The 20,543-nt window shown below is 41.5% G+C and overlaps 1 protein-coding gene across 17 annotated transcripts in view; it reads right to left on the bottom strand.

Moving 5' to 3' along the window:
• Positions 1-11,075: 11,075 nt before the first annotated feature.
• Positions 11,076-20,543, bottom strand: part of ELMOD1 (ELMO domain containing 1) — a 63,294-nt gene continuing 53,826 nt past the window's right edge. For 13 of the 17 annotated variants that reach the window (XM_043529864.1, XM_043529870.1, XM_037890228.2 and 10 more), the window contains 4 exons: positions 20,362-20,385; positions 17,356-17,406; positions 15,896-16,029; positions 11,076-11,750 (listed from right to left, as the gene is read on the bottom strand). In XM_043529864.1, coding sequence (XP_043385799.1) covers positions 11,578-11,750; positions 15,896-16,029; positions 17,356-17,406; positions 20,362-20,385 — 382 coding nt within the window. In that variant the 3' untranslated portion in view covers positions 11,076-11,577. The remainder of the gene's footprint in view (positions 11,751-15,895; positions 16,030-17,355; positions 17,407-20,361; positions 20,386-20,543) is intronic. The other 4 variants (XM_043529897.1, XM_043529907.1, XM_043529911.1 and 1 more) reach the window with 1 other exon arrangement.

The raw sequence follows: 20,543 nt of genomic DNA, 5'->3' as shown, positions 1-20,543 counted from the left end.
TCAGGGTTTAGCTGATCACCATATTTGGGGTCGGGAAGGAATTTTCCTCCAGGGCAGATTGGCAGAGGCCCTGGAGGTTTTTCGCCTTCCTCTGTAGCATGGGGCACGGGTCACTTGCTGGAGGATTCTCTGCTCCTTGAAGTCTTTAAACCACGATTTGAGGACTTCAATAGCTCAGACATAGGCGTGAGGTTTTTTGCAGGAGTGGTGGGTGAAATTCTGTGGCCTGCGTTGTGCAGGAGGTCAGACTAGATGATCAAAATGATCCCTTCTGACCTAAATATCTATGAATCTATGAAACTTCCCCCTCTGTAAAATGCAACTGGTACTCATTGAATTAATTTCCAGCTGTAAAGCAAGGTGAGGTCCTTGGTTGAAAGATGCCATGTAAGTGCTCAGTATTATTCTTTATAAATTAACGCGCACATTTATGTTTATTTATATTAGCCAGGTTACTTCAAAATCCTGCTTTCTTTTATTGCCAGAGGTCCTGCGCATGTTTTTCTGCTGCAGGGCTTGCTGCAGGTAATTTAATAAGAAGGAAGTTAATTTTCCACAATCTTTTTTGATTCTAAAAAGCAGTGAGTTGAAGTGTCCTGGAATTAATTCCTGGCAGTTCAAAGCAGGCATAGAATGGCAACTGTCACATTCAAGCATGCAGATAATACATCATCTGCCATTTCAATTTGCCTATGGATAATTCAAACCCGCCTTCTTTTAAAGACACAAACAATTACCAGAACTTCTGATCTGACCCAAATGGACATCAGATATCAATGGCATGCCATTGTGCATGCAAGGCACACATTGCATGCCCCAGGACTGGCTGTGCCCGGGGGTTAAATCCATATGGCCTCTGAACATACATGGAAGATGCTATTTTGAAGAAAAAAAATTAATTCTGCAAAATGGCATCCTCCGCACAGTGTGACTTTGCACGCACTTTATATGTAAGGTCAGTCTGCATGGAGAATGCCTGTTTGCATGCAAGGATTTAATTGCATGCCTGACTAAAAATGTCACAGCATGACTCTGCTAGATGTCAATTTTATACAGGTGATTACATTTTTAGTAGTATCAAATTATATTCCCCCAAGTAGAGTAGGCTGCATTTCTTCACATTGCTTTACACACTTACTGCCATTCTATCTTAGGGTTTTTTTTCCTATAACACCTGACAATTTACTATCCAAGCGCAGTCACCATGTTATCTGTAGAATGATGAACAAGGTCAGCTCCCAGACTGCTGCACTGGGCAGCACAGCATGGGGAGGAGGTGACCAGCCCTCTGTGAAGAAAGTAGTAGTTCGGGACTATTTAGAAAAGCTGGACCAGCACAAGTCCATGGGGCCGGATGCGCTGCATCCGAGAGTGCTAAAGGAGTTGGCGGATGTGATTGCAGAGCTATTGGCCATTATCTTTCAAAAACTCATGGCCATCGGGGGAGGTCCCGGACGACGGGAAAAAGGCTAATGTAGTGCCCATCTTTAAAAAAGGGAAGGAGGAGGATCCTGGGAACTACAGGCCAGTCAGCCTCACCTCAGTCCCTGGAAAAATCATGGATCAGATCCTCAAGGAATCAATTCTGAAGCACTTAGAGGAGAGGAAAGTGATCAGGAACAGTCAGCATGGATTCACCAAGGGCAAGTCATGCCTGACTAATCTAATTGCCTTTTATGATGAGATAACTGGCTCTGTGGATGAGAGGAAAGCAGTGGACATGTTATTCCTTGACTTTAGCAAAGCTTTTGACACGGTCTCCCACAGTATTCTTGCCAGTAAGTTAAAGAAGTATGGGCTGGATGAATGGACTATAAGGTGGATAGAAAGCTGGCTCAATTGTCGGGCTCAACAGGTAGTGATCAATGGCTCCATGTCTAGTTGGCAGCCGGTATCAAATGGAGTGCCCCAAGGGTTGGTCCTGTGGCTGGTTTTGTTCAATATCTTCATTAATGATCTGGAGGATGGTGTGGATTGCACCCTCAGCAAGTTTGCAGATGACACTAAACTGGGAGGAGAGGTAGATATGCTGGAGGGTAGGGATAGGATACAGAGGGCCCTAGACAAATTAGAGGATTGGGCTAAAAGAAATCTGATGAGGTTCAACAAGGACAAGTGCAGAGTCCTGCACTTTGAATGGAAGAATCCCATGCACCGCTACAGACTAGGGACTGAATGGCTCGGCAGCAGTTCTGCATAAAAGGACCTAAGGGTTACAGTGGACAAGAAGATGGATATGAGTCAACAGTGTGCCGTTGTTGCCAAGAAGGCTAATGGCATTTTGGGATGTATAAGTAGGGGCATTGCCAGCAGATCAAGGGACGTGATCGTTCCCCTCTATTCGACATTGGTGAGGCCTCATCTGGAGTACTGTATCCAGTTTTGGGCCTCACACTACAAGGATGTGGAAAAATTGGAAAACGTCCAGCGGAGGGCAACAAAATGATTAGGGGACTGGAACACATGACTTATGAGGAGAGGCTGAGGGAACTGGGATTGTTTAGTCTGCAGAAGAGAAGAATGAGGGGGGATTTGATAGCTGCTTTCAACTACCTGAAAGGAGGTTCCAAAGAGGATGGATCTAGACGGTTCTCAGTGGTAGCAGATGACAGAACGAGGAGTAATGGTCTCAAGTTGCAGTGGGGGAGGTTTAGGTTGGATATTAGGAAAAACTTTTTCACTAGGAGGGTGGTGAAACACTGGAATGCGTTACCTAGGGAGGTGGTGGAATCTCCTTCCTTAGAAGTTTTTAAGGTCAGGCTTGACAAAGCCCTGGCTTGGATGATTTAGTTGGAGATTGGTCCTGCTTTGAACAGGGGGTTGGACAAGATGACCTTCCAACCCTGATATTCTATGATTCTATGGAATAGAACATGTGGAACAGAACATACTTAACATAATACACGAGAATGGTAGATAATCATTATAGACATCCATACTACATTTAAGGAAATTATGTACAATGCTTCTGCTACAAATGGTGTTTCATCTGCATGAATTGTAGAAGAGGTAGCAGAGTAGGTGACAAAGATTCGGTCTCTGCACAATTCCGCAGATCAGACATGTGAGTGCTGTAGTTTTCCAACGGCACTGCCAAGTCTCAAGGTAATGTTTGGTTCTTTATTGAATCTGAAAGGAGTTCCACATTCATACAGCACTGGAATTCCTACAGGATACCTGAATCGCTGAATGGCTTTTCAAGGGGGAAATCAAGTATTCATGAGATACTCAACTCTCACACTGCAGCTCAGAGACACTCATTTGCTAATCATGGGATGGGAACTTCTTCTGCCCTATTGAGCAGATATTTGACATTTCTATCATTGCCTGGGAATGTAACTTTTCACCTGCCCAAGGGAACGAGCGTGCTGTGTTTTGAACGCTGCTCCTTAAATATATTCCTGTGCTTATGGAGCTGCAGCTCCAGGTATGAGCTAAGTGAGGATTACCTTGCCATCACCTGAAGCTGCTGATAAGAGGACAGATCTGCACCTGGTGTGAACTGGCAGTGCTCCATTGCAGTCAGTGCTGATTTACACTAGCTGAGGAGTTGGCTCATGGACTGGAAGAATGAGTCCCCTCTTCAGCTGCTGAAAAGGGCTGACATCCCACTACTCAGGGCATGAGGATGCTTGAGGAGGGGCAGGGCAGTACCAAGCGGTGTGTGACCACCAGTGCCACACAGCCTGCAGCGTCCATGATGGAATCCTACCCGACTCCAAGGGAACCTCTGAACTCCTTGAGCTGCCAATGGCTCTTGTGAGGTGGGCAGAACAGTAGGGTGCACCAGCCCTGAGAGGAAGTAGGGAACAGAGGGACCAAGGTATTTGAACTGCAGCAGTTCTCCTGCCCACACTACAGCTGTGACCCCCAGGTAGGACTGATGCAGGGTGGGAGGGAGGGAGCATCTGACAGCTCCTGCTAAGTAGCTGACCCATCTGCTTTAAAGCATCTGATCGTTGTGGGAGCAACACAAGAGGGGATGCTGCCCAGACACCCTTTCATGTAGAACAACTCTTTTCTGCTCCCTCATGGATACGCAGGTGCCCCTCCTCCAGAATGGCTCTCTTTGCAAAGGTTGGGTGGGAAGAAAAAGATCACAGCCACCCTGACGCCTAATTCACCATAGTTTATACACACACTCCCTACTCCAAACGTCTACAGCAATCCCAATTTACAATGTGCTGAAAATTCCCTACTGGCTGGGAATTACTCTGGCCAGCATTTCCACTCCACCACCTCCCCTGCAAGGTCTCCTGGGGCAGATGGCACAGCATCTCCCATGTACACCAATCACAGGGGCTCTTTAAAATCAGCTGAATGCTCAAACCTATGGTAGAGCAACATCCTCCACCTTCCTCCCTCCACCCTGGGCAACTCTCAATGCAGCTCTGGTGCAGGAAGAAGCCAAGGGATAGCAGATTCCAAGAGCTAAGGCTCCTTCTGGAGACGTGTATGTATAGACTTGTGCCAGCAAATGAGTAAAAACTACATTCCATTGGAAAAGAAAAGCAATCAAAGAAAAGTGAAACTAACTCTGAGCTATTGGACAAAATAGTAACAACTTACTAAAACCTAAAGAAAGCTAGAACTCCAGATGAAAAGCTGATACCTAACAGCAACACCTCCCACTCCCACGCATCATCTTTGTGGGGCTATAAGCAAAACAAGAGCCTCACACTGTCATAGCTCTGTAGTAGTCAATTCCCTGCAATGCTGTAGGAGCCCTGACAACAGCTAGAATTCAGAGCACAACCAAATCCATTTAAGTCCAGGGGTTTATGTTGTGGCAGCTGAATTAATCTTGGCATGGTCAGAAAGGTTGGAAACCCCCATGCTATTTCACACGGACTTAAGTTAACGTGATGTCACTTATTTCCTATGGCCCTTTCTTCATTTTCCATCAGTAGCTCCACGCTTCCGTTTCTGCAGCACACCACACTAAACCTTTCAGTGCCAGGGTGGTTTTCCCGTAGCCACAACCTTCCCTGGGTGTGGCACGTAACATGAAGCAGTTTGTAATTATCTGCCAGTGCACTGACAGAGAAAGAAGCCCTATGGGCACTGAGGCCTTTCACAGCGCTGGGGTGCTGCTGTAGAGCACTTGGCAACAACAGCCTCTGGGATCTGTCTCAGCATCCTATTTACTCCAGCACGGTGGCTGGATATAAAAATACATAGGACTTATTTAGCACTTGTGTTAAACTATGGAATCTAAGCTTGGGTATCTTTTAAAGAGAGATCCTCAATTCAGCCAGAAGTTATGGGTTGCACTGGGTTAAATTCTATAGCCTGTGGTATATAGGAGGGCAGACCAGATGATTACAACAGTCCCTTAAAATCTTTTATTCAAATTGAAGGAGCAAAAGCCATAGATATCGAGAAAGATAGGATCTAAGACATCCGATAATAGTAAGTGAAATTAGCATTTCACAGCTAAGGCTTTTCTCTACTCCATGAGTAAGTTTGAGATATTTTCAGCACAGCAAAATGGGCCCAATTCTGTTCCCATAGAAGGCAACAGCAAAAAATGAGACAAACCCTTTAGTTGCTTACATTCTCTGTTTTCTCTCCCTGCTTATAAGAAGCTAGCATCCAGTCAAACGTCTCCTGTAAAGAAGGTTAAACACAACAGAATAGAACACAATAGGGAAGTGCATAGAACAACAAACTTTCAGCCCCAGAAACAAAGCGCTGAAGAGGTCAGAAAAATAAAAACAAGAATTAATTTAAGTCTAATACAAACACCAGAAAGTAAAATCACAGAAAACAAATGGACACCATCAATTTGAATTTGGGCCAATTTTTGCAATTTTTGTTTAAAACACACAACAAAACCTAAAACTAAGAGGAAAGTTTCCATGATTTTTTATAAACCCTGTTTTCAAAGGTATTCTCCAACACTGTATACACTAAACACTGTACTCCTGGGGGAATTCTGTGCTACTGTGCACACACAATTAATGAGCCATGCATATTTTTAATTTTTTGCGCAGAAAAGAGAGACTGCCGTGTTGTTGCTGCAGTTCTGCCTTTTGCCCACCTATTGCTGTGGCAATAGATCATAGCAGCTGCTCCCAGCCAGCTAGGGAAGGGAAAGAGCCTGCCTTCTTCACAGTGCCTGCCTGGGCCAGGTCAGAAGACAGGGGCTATGGGGAGACAGACAGCATGGGGTGCTGTGGGGGGGATTAGACAGGTGCTCATAAGGGCTAATGGGGGAGGACAGACTGGGGCAGGGGCTGAATGGGAGGGGAAGTGCAGGGCCACATGGTGATGGTGGAGGGGTTGCAGGGCCATATAGGGACTGAGGATGGCTGAGTGGGGGCACAGAGACACATAGGGGATGGGGGAGTGGGTGACTGAGTGGGGGTGCAAGGACACATGGGGACAGGGGAAGATATGCCTGACTGAATGGGAGAGGCTAGGGGTCAGCCAGGGTCTGCATGGGGGAAGCTCCCTAACAATCCCTCTCCGCCCCCCACCAAAAAACTGTTCCATACTTTCCCCACCCATACCCAACAACCCTCCAAGTTCACATCAAGGCTCCTTCCCAGCAATTTACTTCCCTCTGCCTCAGTTCCTCTGTTACTCCCAACTCCCCCAAACTTTTGAACTACTTCTGAGGGGTGCGGGAAATACAGTTCTGTATTGTAGTTTAAATAAATTATTACTCAGAGTTCTATATTAATATGCCTAGTAAGGAACCTATTTGTCAAAAAACACTTCCTGAATCTTTTTTTTCATCTGTATCATTACAGACATACTTGCTGACAAGTATTTTGAAATAAATGACCACAAATAATTAAAATTGGTGTGATTATATTGTGTTATTTTGACAAATAAAATATGCAGAATTTGGAAGAATTTTAAAATAGCGTGTGCAGAATTCCCCCAGGAACACTGCAACACTGAGAACCTGAAAGTGAAAATGATTATGAACAGAAGCAAAACAAGCTGCAAGAAATGCCAGGAAAACAGCATCATCAGTGACAAGGGAATTGAATTTCAAAATTATTTCAGTCTAATCTAAAAGGTGTTGATATCAAGTCAAGAAATGTGGGTTCACCCCGTCTCCCGAGGTGAAGATGCTGCTTCCTTCACCCATGTTTAATACCACCTTATTCTGCAAATTGTCCCATTGACTTCAGCTGGGCAACTTGTAGGGTAAGGAACTACTCAACAGGATTACAGGCAGCAGAATCTGACCCAATACAATTTGACAGCATCCCTTCAAGTGCAATAGAAACCTCTCTCTTTGTCCTGAGATGCTGAGCACCCACAAATCTCACTGGAATCTATGGGAATTTTGACAGTTCAGCACTTGTCAGGATCAGGGCCAAATGCCATTTTCTATAGTTCATGGTATATCTGGAAAAAGAACATGGTTGAGCTGCATGCACAGTGTGGGGGAATAGAGATACACAGTCGAATTAGAGGGATTCCACCAGCAAAGTGCTCATGCAGTATCCCTTAGCTAAACACACTCATGTTATAATTTGCGCTGCCAATAGTCTGCCTTCACCACCCTTAGCTCAGCTAAATTGCCACAATACAGTGTGTCATTTAAGCTAAATACTACAAGTAAAATGGTTTGTTTCTTTGCACCAATAGTAACCCAAGATGATCTAGCTGACCAATTAGTTTTCAAATCATTTAAAGTATTTCCAGGAAAAGAGAGGGACAATGTAGTCTACATAACTCACTCTTACTAGCAAATGTGAAGCTAGCGGCTTAGTTGCAGTGCTCTATGCTGATAAGACACAGGGACCCAATGTTACATTTTTAATCAATTCAATCTCTTGGTCCCATGACTGGCAACAAGGACTAGGAATGCTGCAGGAGTGGCTGGAGATTGCAAGGTACCAACAATCAGAACATTTAGCAAATGCAGCATTTTACTTCTTCAAAGTGTTAGACAAACTTTTTTTTTTTTAATTATAAGCCATGACCAAGAGTAAGCAAGACCCTCATTTTACAGACTGGGAAACACGGAGATTAAGTGATAGACCCACACAGCCGAAGAGGCAAAGGCACAATTCACACTGGGAAGATCCTGGCTCACAGTTCAGCGCTCAGCCTTCCAGTCATCACGGCCTCTCTGGAACGTTGGTGACAGACTGTGATGGAAAACCCTTCCGGGCTAGAAAGATGGTGGCTTTAAGATCTCAATATTTATCATTTATATTGTGGTAGCACCTAAAAGGGCACAACTAGGTTGGGACCATTTGTGCAGGGCACTGTGCAAAACAAGATAAATGGCCTCTTCTCAGCAAGCTCAGTGGAAAGTCAGCTACTGCACCATTTCAGGGGATGGATGGAGAGGAGCAAGACTGAGCTCGTTTTCTTGTGCGGCAGGATCTGAAGTCAGATCTTAATAGGAGAAAGCACACAGACTCCCTGAGCCACCCTCTCCGAATAGCTCACAGTCATCTTGATGGAGCCACTCTGCTGCAGATAGGGCAAGAACAGGAAGAACAAGGGTGCTGCCCGTCAAGACTGAGGAAAACATGGACTGCAAAAATAAATAAATAAAATACACAAAACAAAAATAGTGGGGCTTCCTCGGCGGCAAAGGGGATATGATGGGTCTCCAAGGGAAAGGGAAATTACATGTTTAGCACCATTGAATCCATCTCTTTGCACACTACTCACTGTTATTGGACCAACTTCTGTTGGTGAGAGACACCAGCTTCTAAGCTTACACAGAGCTCTTCTTCTGGTCTGGGAAACTAACCCAGACTTGAAGAAGAGCTCTGTGTAAGCTCAAAAGTTTGTCTCTCTCACGGACCGAAGTTGGTCCAATAAAAGATGTTACCTCACCCACATTGTCACACTAATATCCTGGGACTGAGACAGCTACAACAACACTGCATACCACTCTCGCTGGAAGATAGCAGAAGTATCACGAAAGCAGCTGGGTCATCATTATGCTAACACACAACTAGATGTTATTTTCTGAACATATAGGCACCTGGAGAAAAGACATACCATAGCTGTGAAGGTCACACTATTAGGGTGAGTTTACTACTACTGGTATAAGTCGACCTAAGTTACGCATAGGTGCTGACTTCTACTGGCGCCGGTGGGTGCTCGACCCTCCTTTGCCCCGGCCCCGCCCCAACTCCACCACTGCCCCGCACCCACCCTAACCCTTTCCCCAAAGTCCCCACCCCAACTCCACCCTTTCCCTGCCTCTATTCCAACTCCTTCCCCAAATCCCCACCCAGGCCCCGCCTCCTCCCCTGAGCACACCACGTTCCCGCTCCTCCCCCCTCCCTCCTGGAGCTTGCTACACAGAGGGCAAATGCTGGGTGGGAGGTGGAGGAGCAGGGACACGGCGCACTCAGTGGAGGTGATGCGGGGAGGGGAGCTTGGCAGCCCTGAAGCACCCATGGAGTCAGCGCCTATGAAGTTACGCTACTCCAGCTATGTGAATAAGATAGCTTAGGTCGACTTACCTTGGCGTCTTTACTGCGCTGTGTTGACAGGAGACGCTTTCTGGTTGACTTCTTTTACTCTTCTCAGAGAGGTGGAGTACCGGGGTCGACCGGAGAGCGCTCTGCTGTCTATTTAGCGGGTCTTCACTCGACCTGCTAAATTGACCCCTGCTGCACTGATTGCAGCAGTGTCGATCTCCCAGTAGTGAAGACCAGCCCTTAGAAAGGTAACACTGACCTGGATTTTCTCTTGCAAATTCAGATGTAGAGGATCAAATATTGTGTCTTCTTTTAAAATCTCAGCAGGCTGCAACTACGTGCAAAACACTGCAGCCTGAATTTGATTGCTTTGCTCAATTAAATGTGGGGAACGGGGAAGACAGAATTGTAAAGCATCAAAAGTTATAATCCAGACCCTGTTTTAGATGCTTTTTGAGTTTGAGACAGAAAAACATCATTTAAATATAATGTTGCTGGCATTACATGCATTGTCCTCACCAATACTGTAAGTAATCTCTCTCCAAATCAGTGCTAACCAAGTAGTACCAAAAGAATTGAACAAATATCTTATTTCTCCCATTTTCATGCACCTTGTGTGCAACAGAGGGTATTCTGAGTCTCTCTAGTTTCTAAAGTCATTGGGGAAAAATTGCAGCCTCAAAGTCAATGGGAGATCTGCTTTGGATCAGGCCCATATTGCTTTTCATGTCGGCCAGAGAGAAGCGCTGCTGAGATGGGTATGTTCCCTTTCACCCAATGACATCCCTGAAAGCACAGGAACATTCATTTTAATTTACGTGTAGGTACCTTAGAAATAAAATCCCATGCTGTTTCCCTGTTGAGAATGACAGATAATTTATTTGTATAATTCACATAGTTGGGCAATACTCTACATTTTATCTCAATACGCAAGTGGTAACAAACTTGGACTAATACTAAAATTGATTGTTCAGAAGGTAAAAAAATATCCAGGGTATGAAATGCCCTGGTAAACACTGGTCAATCATAGTGACAGACACCCTTTTTTAAAGTGACCTGGGAAACTTGTGTGGTTTTCTTCTAAACCTTCTAATCAACTATTTCTCTCAGTTCATAGAATCATAGAATACCAGGTTTGGAAGGGCCCTCAGGAGATCATCTAGTCCAACCCCCTGCTCAAAGCAGGACCAATCCCCAATTTTTGCCCCAGATTCCTAAATGGCCCCCTCAAGGATTGAACTCACAACCCTGGGTTTAGCAGGCAAATGCTCAAACCACTGAGCTATCCCTCCCCCCAATTCCCTCCTGGGAATTGAGTTGACAACACAAAGTAAAGTTTTCAGTACTTCCAACACATGATCAAATCATGCTGCATTCAGACATGTGACATATTAACCCCTTGATTTCAAAGCAGTGCACTGGAATTTAGACGGGCTAGTGGGTGCTGGGTGGCTATAACCCCATGTAACTTTTTGTAAAGACCACCCGAGATGTTCAGTCATTATGAATATATTTGCTCTTCAGTGTGAATGCAGCAAAGTCTTGAGCTCTTTTCGTATTCATGCAGCTGTGGAGTCCCATTGCAATTCTGCATATTTTAAATAAATTGTTCCCACTGACATTTGTCTCAAACCTCATTAATTTTTCATTAAGCATATATGATTGCATGGAAAAAATTGGTCTTTAATGTGTTTTTGTGCATTAGATTAAAGTTACATACATTATCTTCTAGATGAAATCCAAACATGTACTTTACTTGAAATGTCAGTAGTTATCACAAAACATATCAATAAGTTAAAAGGTTTTCACAATACAAGATTCAGATAATTATTCCACATATACAAAACAATGCTAGAGAAATACAATTCTTCAATGCCGAATTATGGGGAAAAAAAGGTCTAAAAAAATAGAAAACTCTTGATACCTGGACATCAACTCAGAACGTAACACTGCATAATGCCGCAATATGAGCACCCATTTAATGAGAAATCCCCTGGAAAGAGACGTGTAAGGGGATCTAATATTTATGACAAAAATAGATGAATACTGCACCAAAAGGCATGCATACAATCGCCATGGTCATTCAATATGTTAGTGATGATCTAAAGTGTGACCTAAGAGAAGAGTGAGGCAGTGTTCTCAAATCAAATCAAGTGAATGACTACATGTTGATTAAGCTTTCTGAGGCAGCAAAGTGAGGGCACAGAGCCATGTCTGGATTCTGGAGCTGTTTTAAAATTTGCTTGTGAAATTTCTCTCGCACACGGTTAAACTCCATTATGTCCAGTGGATCCTCTTCAATCCAGAATTTATGGAATTCATGCATCAAATAGCCTAAAAAAAATTCAATATTTAAAGAATTGGAACACAGGTAAAGATGTTGTCTCGTCTACAGAATAGCAAGCACTGCAATCAGACATCATAATGCATACTGTGGGGTAGGTGAAACTAGTACCATTGAAGTCTGATGTATTATTTGATGAAGCTGTGTTAATCATACTAAGAAATAAAGCACCACAGCATACAATATTAAAACAAGCCTTTAAGAGGCATCTTCAAATAATTAAAATGAAATAACTTATAAAGATGTGCTCGCAATAGTAATGGAATTACTATAATGTACTTCTTAACAGAAGAAAATATACTAATTTTATGACACCAAGAGCTCCCATTCAGGAGGACACTTACTCATGTGTTTTAAAGCTTTCCCAAATTGGGATGTTGTCTTGAATTAAGGCCTGAATTTAGAGAAGCACTTTTGAAAGATTACTCAATTGCTAATGCAAACTTTAAAGATTTTTATTGTTACCTATATCAATGAAATGGCCTAACTTTACCAATAAATAATTAAAAGAAATCTCAAACTACTAGATCTCTCCTCTCTTGATATGCAGTTATAAAATTGTTAACTTATGCCTGGATAAACCAAGTGAAATACAAAATATATTTTAATATTCAACTGCAGGCTACAAGTATTAAGAGATGACATTATTAATAAGAATCAGTCTTTACCAAGTGTCTTTTGTTTATATTCAGTTATTCTCATGCTCAAATATCTATGCAACAACACTTACTGTATATTATAAACAGCCTCTAGGGAAGTGTCGATTATAAAATATTTACTGAACAAGCCCTACACTTAAAAACCATTTAATTTATGAATTGTGAGTTAACCTAACTTACAGTCTGAAAACAACTAGTTACTGGATCTTTGCCAGGAACATTCAGTTTTACACAGGTCTTTCTAAACACGAATAAAGGATTCCACCATATTGGCTTTGCACATAATCGTGGCTAGACAAATGCCAGGGGCAAGAAATAATTGGCCTTGGAAAACCCGCCTTGTGTAGGGAAAAGGCATGAGATAAAACATATACCCTATGACACCTGCCCTGATAAAGGCATTGTTTTTATTCTTTGCTCCCTCTGCGATTTCTGCATCACTTTCCCAGCAGTGGTCTGGAGGTAGAACATTGTCAACAAACAGCTCTGTGTCAAGAAATACTATGGGTTGTGTAGTCCAGTTCAGCAAAGCACTTAAGCATGTGCTTGAAGCCAACAGGCCTTACACACAGCCTTATGTGCTTTCCCGAATAGGGATGGACTTAAGCATATGCCATGGGCTTTGCTCAATCAGGACTTACTCCCGGACACTTTTGTTAGGTACTTGATTCCATCTTTGGTTTGATAAACATCTCACCCAGTCTATTCACTTGCAAAATGGTACCTTATTGCTAGACTTTACAAGCTACACAGTGGATTCCATGGGTAATTTATAAACAATACCATTTTCATGTACTGGGGCAGACAGATACTCCTCCTAAAGCTGGAAGGTTTTTCTTTGAAGGAAAAACCTAGCTCAGCAAAACACCTTTAAAAATTATTATTAAAGGGAAATATATTATGGTTGTGATTCTCATGATCCAGGTGTTTCAAAAGTATTATTATTTATACAGCATGAGAAGTGGCTTGGTGTTCAGCATGAAGGGTTATTTTTATTACATCAAAAGGAACTTCATATTAATGAACGATATAGAATTGAGTGCATTGCTTGTAGTATCAAGAGATTTCAGTGCTGCTGTGGGAATGGTGAGTCAAATTCTGCACTCAGCTACACCCAGGCAAACCCACCAAAGTCCAGGAGGATTGAATGGGTGCAGACGAGAGCAGAATTTGGCCCAGCGTTGGAAGGTCAAATCAGTACAGCTATTGTATTCTTTCACCTAGAAAGAGTACTTGCTGTGCATTGTAATTTTGACTTTCAGAATCAGACATACAGCCTTCAGGCATTTACTGCAGCCTAATTGTGTTTCAATTTTTCTCAGCTGCATTCAATTAGTTGAAACCTAGGATGACTAAGGCCGTGGGGGAAAACTGTCTGAGTGTGTAGTGGGGAAGAATACAGAACTGTGTGAGTGAAAAACTGCGTGAAAAAACCAATTCATAATGCCCCCCACTTCCCAAACAATGAGACTGGCTTAACAATAATGTATGTTTGGCGTGGTCAGTCTGTCAGATATTTGATCATAGAGAAAGCAGCACTCCTTCCCTACATATATCCTGACTTTCTTCCCACACACAATCCCACCACCTTGGGATGACTCCAGCCACCCCACATCCCCAGCAGCTCCACCACCTCCCCAATCAGCATGGGAAGTCTACTCCACCATGGAATTCTTAGCCCTGTGGTTTTTATCCCACTGCAGCATTAAGCTAGGAGAGGGTGGTAAATGTAATTTCTTGGCCCTATTGTGCCTGCTCCCAAACGGTCTCCATGTCTGGCCAGGGAGCTCCCCTGTTTTTGTAGGCACACAGGGCAGGCAGTGAAATAAGATGGAATTGTAGGGTCAGTAAAGATGGGAGCAGAAAGAAGCATCTGCAATGGGATCACCAAGCAGAACAGTGACATCTGGTGGCTGGAGCTGAGCACTGGTGCACAGAAAACAAGCAGTCACCTCTGGAAAGGCCTTTCTAAAGTGTAAAAATTACTTAAAACTTTGTAGATTTCACAAGACTTTGAGGATGCAGCAACACTGGAGATAACAGACAATGTGAAAACAACATGAGCCTATCCAAAAGATCCACTCACTCACTCAAAAAACTAAGGCACACTGGCCAAGAAGGGATTTGCAGAAACTGACTGGACAGCGTCAATGAGAAAGAGAATCTGAAAATCCGCTGAGAAAGAGCCTTTGAAACGTTGAAGTATCTGTTCCTCTTTGTTTGGCAAACAACTCATTGTAAACTTACCTTAAACACACACACTCAGCTGTAGTCTGCAGAGATTATAGTGGAATCTTTGTATCTGTCACATACCACACAGTAAGAAGGTTAGCTCCCCTGAATTTATGCTAGCCTGCTCCAGCCAGCTGTGACAACCCAGAATCCATCACAAAACCACAGGGGCTGATCCTTGCTGGTGTATGGAGCTTGCCCACAGGGTAATGAGTCGTCTTATACAGGAGCACAGTTCTGAAGAGCATTAGTGAATATTTTAAGCACTTTAAGATTTATTATTTACTATATCTACCAGCCAGAAGCATGTTAGGCACTTTACAGACATAAAATAAGACTGGTCTCAGCCCCAAAGATCTTATTGTAATCTAACCAAAAACATCAGAAAGAGGGAACAAGCAATATAGTTATTGACACTATTTCCATTCCTTTTGTCTCTGATGATCCTACTTGAAAAAAAAAATCTAACACCTTCAACTTCCTCTTGTCAAATGCTTGCTTATATTATTTTCCATTTTATTTTCAGCTCCTTCTCACCCATGTCCCCCCCCAACACACACACTTCATCCATTAATTCATTCCCTTCTCTAACCTCAACCATCAGGTGCTACCAAATGCTGCCTACTAGTTAACTCCAGATCTTACTCTTTCATAGTTCAGGCAGACTCTCCTTTCCCTGTACCATCAGGAGCTCCAAACCATTTACAGGATTTCTCACCCTGAAAAGCCCCTTTTTGTAAGTTCAATTTTTAATTTTTCTTTAAAGTTAAATTCAGATCCTAATTCACCAGTTGTGCTGAGGTAGTGGAAGGCCCTATACTTCTGAAAAAGGTCCAGCTGCCAATGCATCAGTTCATCACTCCTATTTACAGTGCTGAGTTCCTGCTCTGTAGTATCCGTATCATAGATGTTCTGCAGGTAAGCACTGCAGAGTGGATAGGAGATTATATCGAGAGAGAGGGGTCTGGCTTGGATAGATGGGAGGAGTCCTTCTGTATGATTCTGTCATCCCCCCCCTCCATCTTTTTCCTGAACTGGTTCACCTGTCTGTTTTGCACAACAACATACACAGTATGCTCCGGGGTCCAAACATCACAAAGATAAAATAATAAGATTAGGATGATGCCCACCCGTGCTGCACCAACGTTGTTCACTGCAATTCACCATCCCGGAGTGATTTTAAGGCTACTGTGATTTTAAGTGATTTTAAGGTTACTGGTAATGCAAACAAAACAAAAACTTACAGAATGTTTGTTGGAAATGGGATAACGTTGGAGCCTCTGGAGCAACGTTGTAGAAATGGGTCTTCAGCGCGCCACTCACAAGCAGGTTGTACGCAAGGTCAGTTATGTTAATGCCAACAATAGCAAAAGAATAGCTGGAAGAAGAGTAAAGAGTAGGATTTATAGGAAATGCTGGTGAAACTAAAAGGCTGGGGGAAGTAAATTACCACAGATTTTGCTTTTAAGAATAATCCTTGACATTGGTTATTTTCCCTTATCTGACAAGGCTCTTAGAACAAAGTAACCGAGAACAAAAAATGATTTATCCTCTGTATTCTGTACATTTTAATGGCAGTATCACATTATGATATCTGCCTGTACCACACTGAAAATAAGAGTTTCATCATCTTGCTAATCATTTCCACAGAAGCACCATGGAAATATTTCTGTGGAAGAAGAGTAAGACCTGCTTATTAACGTCTTGGTGTTCTTGAACTCATTGTAGAAAGGGAGTGCCACACATGACACAGTTTTCATTATGTCAAGTAATTTGTTATTATTACTGCCCTGCTACACTTTAAACCACCACTTGTATTGTACATACATAGTTACCCCGATAGTGAAGAATGTCAGCTCTGGACCAGCACGAGATTAACAAAACTGCCTAGAAGGGTAGTACACAGTCTCTTTAAACATATAAAAAAAAAGCCAGTTGAAAATATGCATAGGTTCCCTGCTTGTCCTAGCAGACATTGGAAATGATAAAAACGGATAAAATATTCTTTGAATGCCCACAGGTTTACTTTGCTGTTGGAAAAATCCCAAACAACATGTAAATAAATCTCTAGTATAATGATTAAGTTACCTCACTATAGATCAAAGACCTGTTTGAAATGGAAATGAATTATCTGCATAATGGGGCAACATCCTACACAGTCAAGAAAGTGAATGATCAAGGAAGATGTATTTTAATAAGCAGTCAATATGGTCCTTGTGTTAAGAAAAAGGACATTATCCCTTGATTTGTGATCCTCATTAAACAAAGGAAGTAATGCAGTCATGCCTCAATCATGGCTAAGAAATCCCACATCACTTATCCCAGGCCACACATCCTGTTAGTACAGTTGGTGGCAAGTGGCCTGTTAATAAATCACAACTTGTCTGTGCCACAGTCAAACGTGAGACCCCACCTCATGAGGTTTATTCAACCCTTCATATGTGCAGTTACACACAGTCACAAGTAAATGCTTATCATTTTAAGAAGTCCTTCCAGTTACTAAGAAGCAATTAGAAAAGTAGTACATTAGATAATCAACGTATGGCTAAGATAAGCATAAAATAGCAAATGGTGTTAATACTGACATTTCATTAAAAATTGAATTAAAAAAGTTTTTTTATAAAGAGAACAAATTTTTACATGTACAACATCAATCAGCGTCATTGTGCTTATGTCAACTTTTTTTTAAACATCTTGTACTTACCCAATTGCCTTATCAAACTTTTTCTTCTCCCATTCAGCTTTGCTGAATTGGCTGAAAAAATGAATTCAGATGTTACCATACACTGCTTTCCAATTTGTTTTATACTGTAATGTTATCTAGCACAGGCTGGGTACTTTAAGTGCAGCGGAGCTGTCTAGTAGTATTTTTCTTTGCTTCTATGATTTTGCCGCAGTTTGATCAAACTCGTATAATAGGTTTGAAGTGAGATTAGCTTCCTTGACTTATAGCATCATCCATGTATTGTTCTCATCAGTGCAATCTGAAAGGAGGCTGTGGCTATGCTATTCTCCCAGTCAAAATCAATTTATTCTGTATCCTCTTCAAAAAGATGGTCCACCTCTCAAACTTGAACAAGTGCTGAAAACCCTACATTTCTTTTTAACTTTGATCAAGGATGACTTTAGCCTTTGGTGTTCTCCAAGATATACATGACATGAACCACTTGAAACAAACATGAAAAATAGTACTTCTCCAATAGAGAACGGATAGGGGAAATGTTACCTTAAAGAATATGCTTTTTATTAATCTGAGTAAATTAGCAGCTACAATTTAAGGAACATTCAAAAGCAGCCATGTTTAATGCCTAATAATTACAAGTCTAGAGCAGTTTTTAGATGCTTATGCATCACTCAAAACAGACAATTAACAAAGGAACTTCTTTATCTTTCAGGATGAAAGATAATACAAACGAGGATTTGACAATGGAAAGTTTTGTAGAAAAGCTAATTTGATACAGTTTACAGAGTGTCAGTTAACTGAGGTTTCACTGGCCATAGCTGAACTGTATATGCCAAATCCCAATGATGTTAATGGGAGTTTTGCCGGAATAAGCACTCAGGAGAGTTTTCAGAGTTTGGACCCACTATAGGGAAATATACTTGAGTGCAAACAATACAGCCACATGCCATGTTTAGATTGCACCTGAATTGTGAGAACTCAGACTATATTATACAGTACATACTTCCATGTACATATAATTTAGAATAATTTTTGCATGATTATAAATATCCACATTTAGTCCTTCAAAAGATATTAAAGATATTAGCAGAACAAGGATTCCTGCACACATTCATCAGAATGCTGACCCACTTATCTTCCCAATCTACAAAACTTTGTTTCTCATCTCATGCAAGTGGTGAAAGCTGAAGGGGGTTTATTCCTGGCCCAGTGAAGGAGACACCCTATTTAAAAGGTGTTCACATTTAGTGTCATATTATCATAGTGGAAGGTGAAACAGGCTCAGTGGTGTCTTCAAATGAGGATAATGAATTGCTAAATGAGAAGATAGACCAGTAATACAATTCAATAGAAACAAACAACATTCATCATCATCATCACACGAACACCAGCACAGCCACTAAAAAAAGCACATCAACAAACACAAAGAGCATCACTAGAAGCATTTTACTCTCTGTGGGTGCTCTTTCAAGGATGGAGCATGCATTCCAAAAGGTTTCTAAGTAACATAACATGTAAATGAAGAATACTAATGGAACTGATATTCCCTGTCTCACAAATGGGCCATTGGAATATACATATTGCTCGTGTAGCTACATTGGTGCGAAATTTCCTAGCATTGAAAGGCTCATAATCCAGATTCAATTTGCCATGTAAACTAATGAAAATTTTGATTAAGATCTTTTTTTTTTCCACATTGAAGGACAAAACCATTTAAAAATAAACCCGACATACCCTGTTCATTAGCAAATACAAGTTTCCTTTCATGAAGATGCTAATGGTAAAAAAACACAAAAACACAAAAAAAACACTGTCCCCCATCCACAAGGTGGGCAATATAAAGATTAGGTAAGACCAACAGGAAATGAAGCAAACTCTGCTAAAAATAAAACAAACTAAACTTAATAAAGAGATTAAAAAGAAGTCGCGTACAATAATTAACTGTCAGGGTGCCTATAACTTCTGTATGGACTTTCCCCCCCTTATAGCTTAAATCAAAATAAATAAGATACAAAGACTACCAGCCTAGGTGCCAGGTGGTCTCAAATTCCTACTGCTGGTTCTGACAGGCCTTCATAATACTTTGCGCTTCCATTGTATACAACACAAACATTTAGCGAGGAGATGAATTAAAGGGGACACATGATAGATGTATATAAATTAAGGTATAGCCTAGAGAAGTTAATTGATCGCTCCAATTTTCGTATTCTCTTACTACAAGATTAAGGGAATGTCCATTGACACAAAACAAATTTTAAAACAACACAAACTGCTTTTTTATGCAATGGATGTGGAACTCATTGTCACAAGGTATTACAGAGGCCAAGAGCTTAGCAGGACTAAAAAATGGATTCTTTACGTGGATAATGAGAACACAAGGGATAAACATTTTTGTTCTTTTGGGCAACTAATTACCTGCAGGTATGGAGGGTGGGAGGGGGGAAAGAAACTTTTCCTACAGATAGTCTTTTCCATTATTAGCCATTACATTAGCTTCTTGCACCTTCTTCTAATATATCTGACACTGGCCACTGGCCTGATCTGGTATGGCAGTGCCAATGTAGCCAGGTGATCACAATTAAGGAATACCAGACAGTTGACATGAACTACTTGTAAGCTTAAAACTGTTAGCCCAAACTATTTGGCAAATACTTATGACTAGTAAGTCAGGGACACAGAAGTCTGGAACCATTTGCACGACCTAAGAATTTTAATTAAAGAGCTAAATTTGTCACACATTTTATTTTCAACAAATAATTTGACCAGTTGTAGCTACAATATGCAGAATCTTCTATAAATATGAAGCAAGGCTGACATTTGATCTTATATACATCAGCATGTTTAATTGCATCATATCCTTGTGCAGCCAGCAAGATTTGGTGACCACTGCAGCACTGAGCTGAAGAAGGGAATACATCAAGTACACCCTTGGAGAATGCTTGCATAAATGATGGGTTTACTCCAAATATGGTTTGATCTTTATTTACATGTAAAATCTTACAAAACTGAAAGGAAAGAAAAAAATACCTTAGCTCCTCTTTAGTGACTTCTCTTCATTGTGAAAGACAAGAGAGAATTAAAGAAAAGCACATAAAAAGATAAGTAACTTAAAATTAAAAGAATATGGAATAAAATGAAAATATTTAGCAATACAATAAACTATATGTCTGATTCAGTACATGAAATACATGAGTTTGTCCTCTCAATCT

The sequence above is a fragment of the Chelonia mydas genome, chromosome 1, assembly GCF_015237465.2.
Source record: "Chelonia mydas isolate rCheMyd1 chromosome 1, rCheMyd1.pri.v2, whole genome shotgun sequence".
NCBI classification, from domain to species: Eukaryota; Metazoa; Chordata; order Testudines; family Cheloniidae; genus Chelonia; species Chelonia mydas.
The sequence above is the reverse complement of the archived record's forward strand: the minus strand, read 5'-3'. Positions and strand labels throughout refer to the sequence as shown.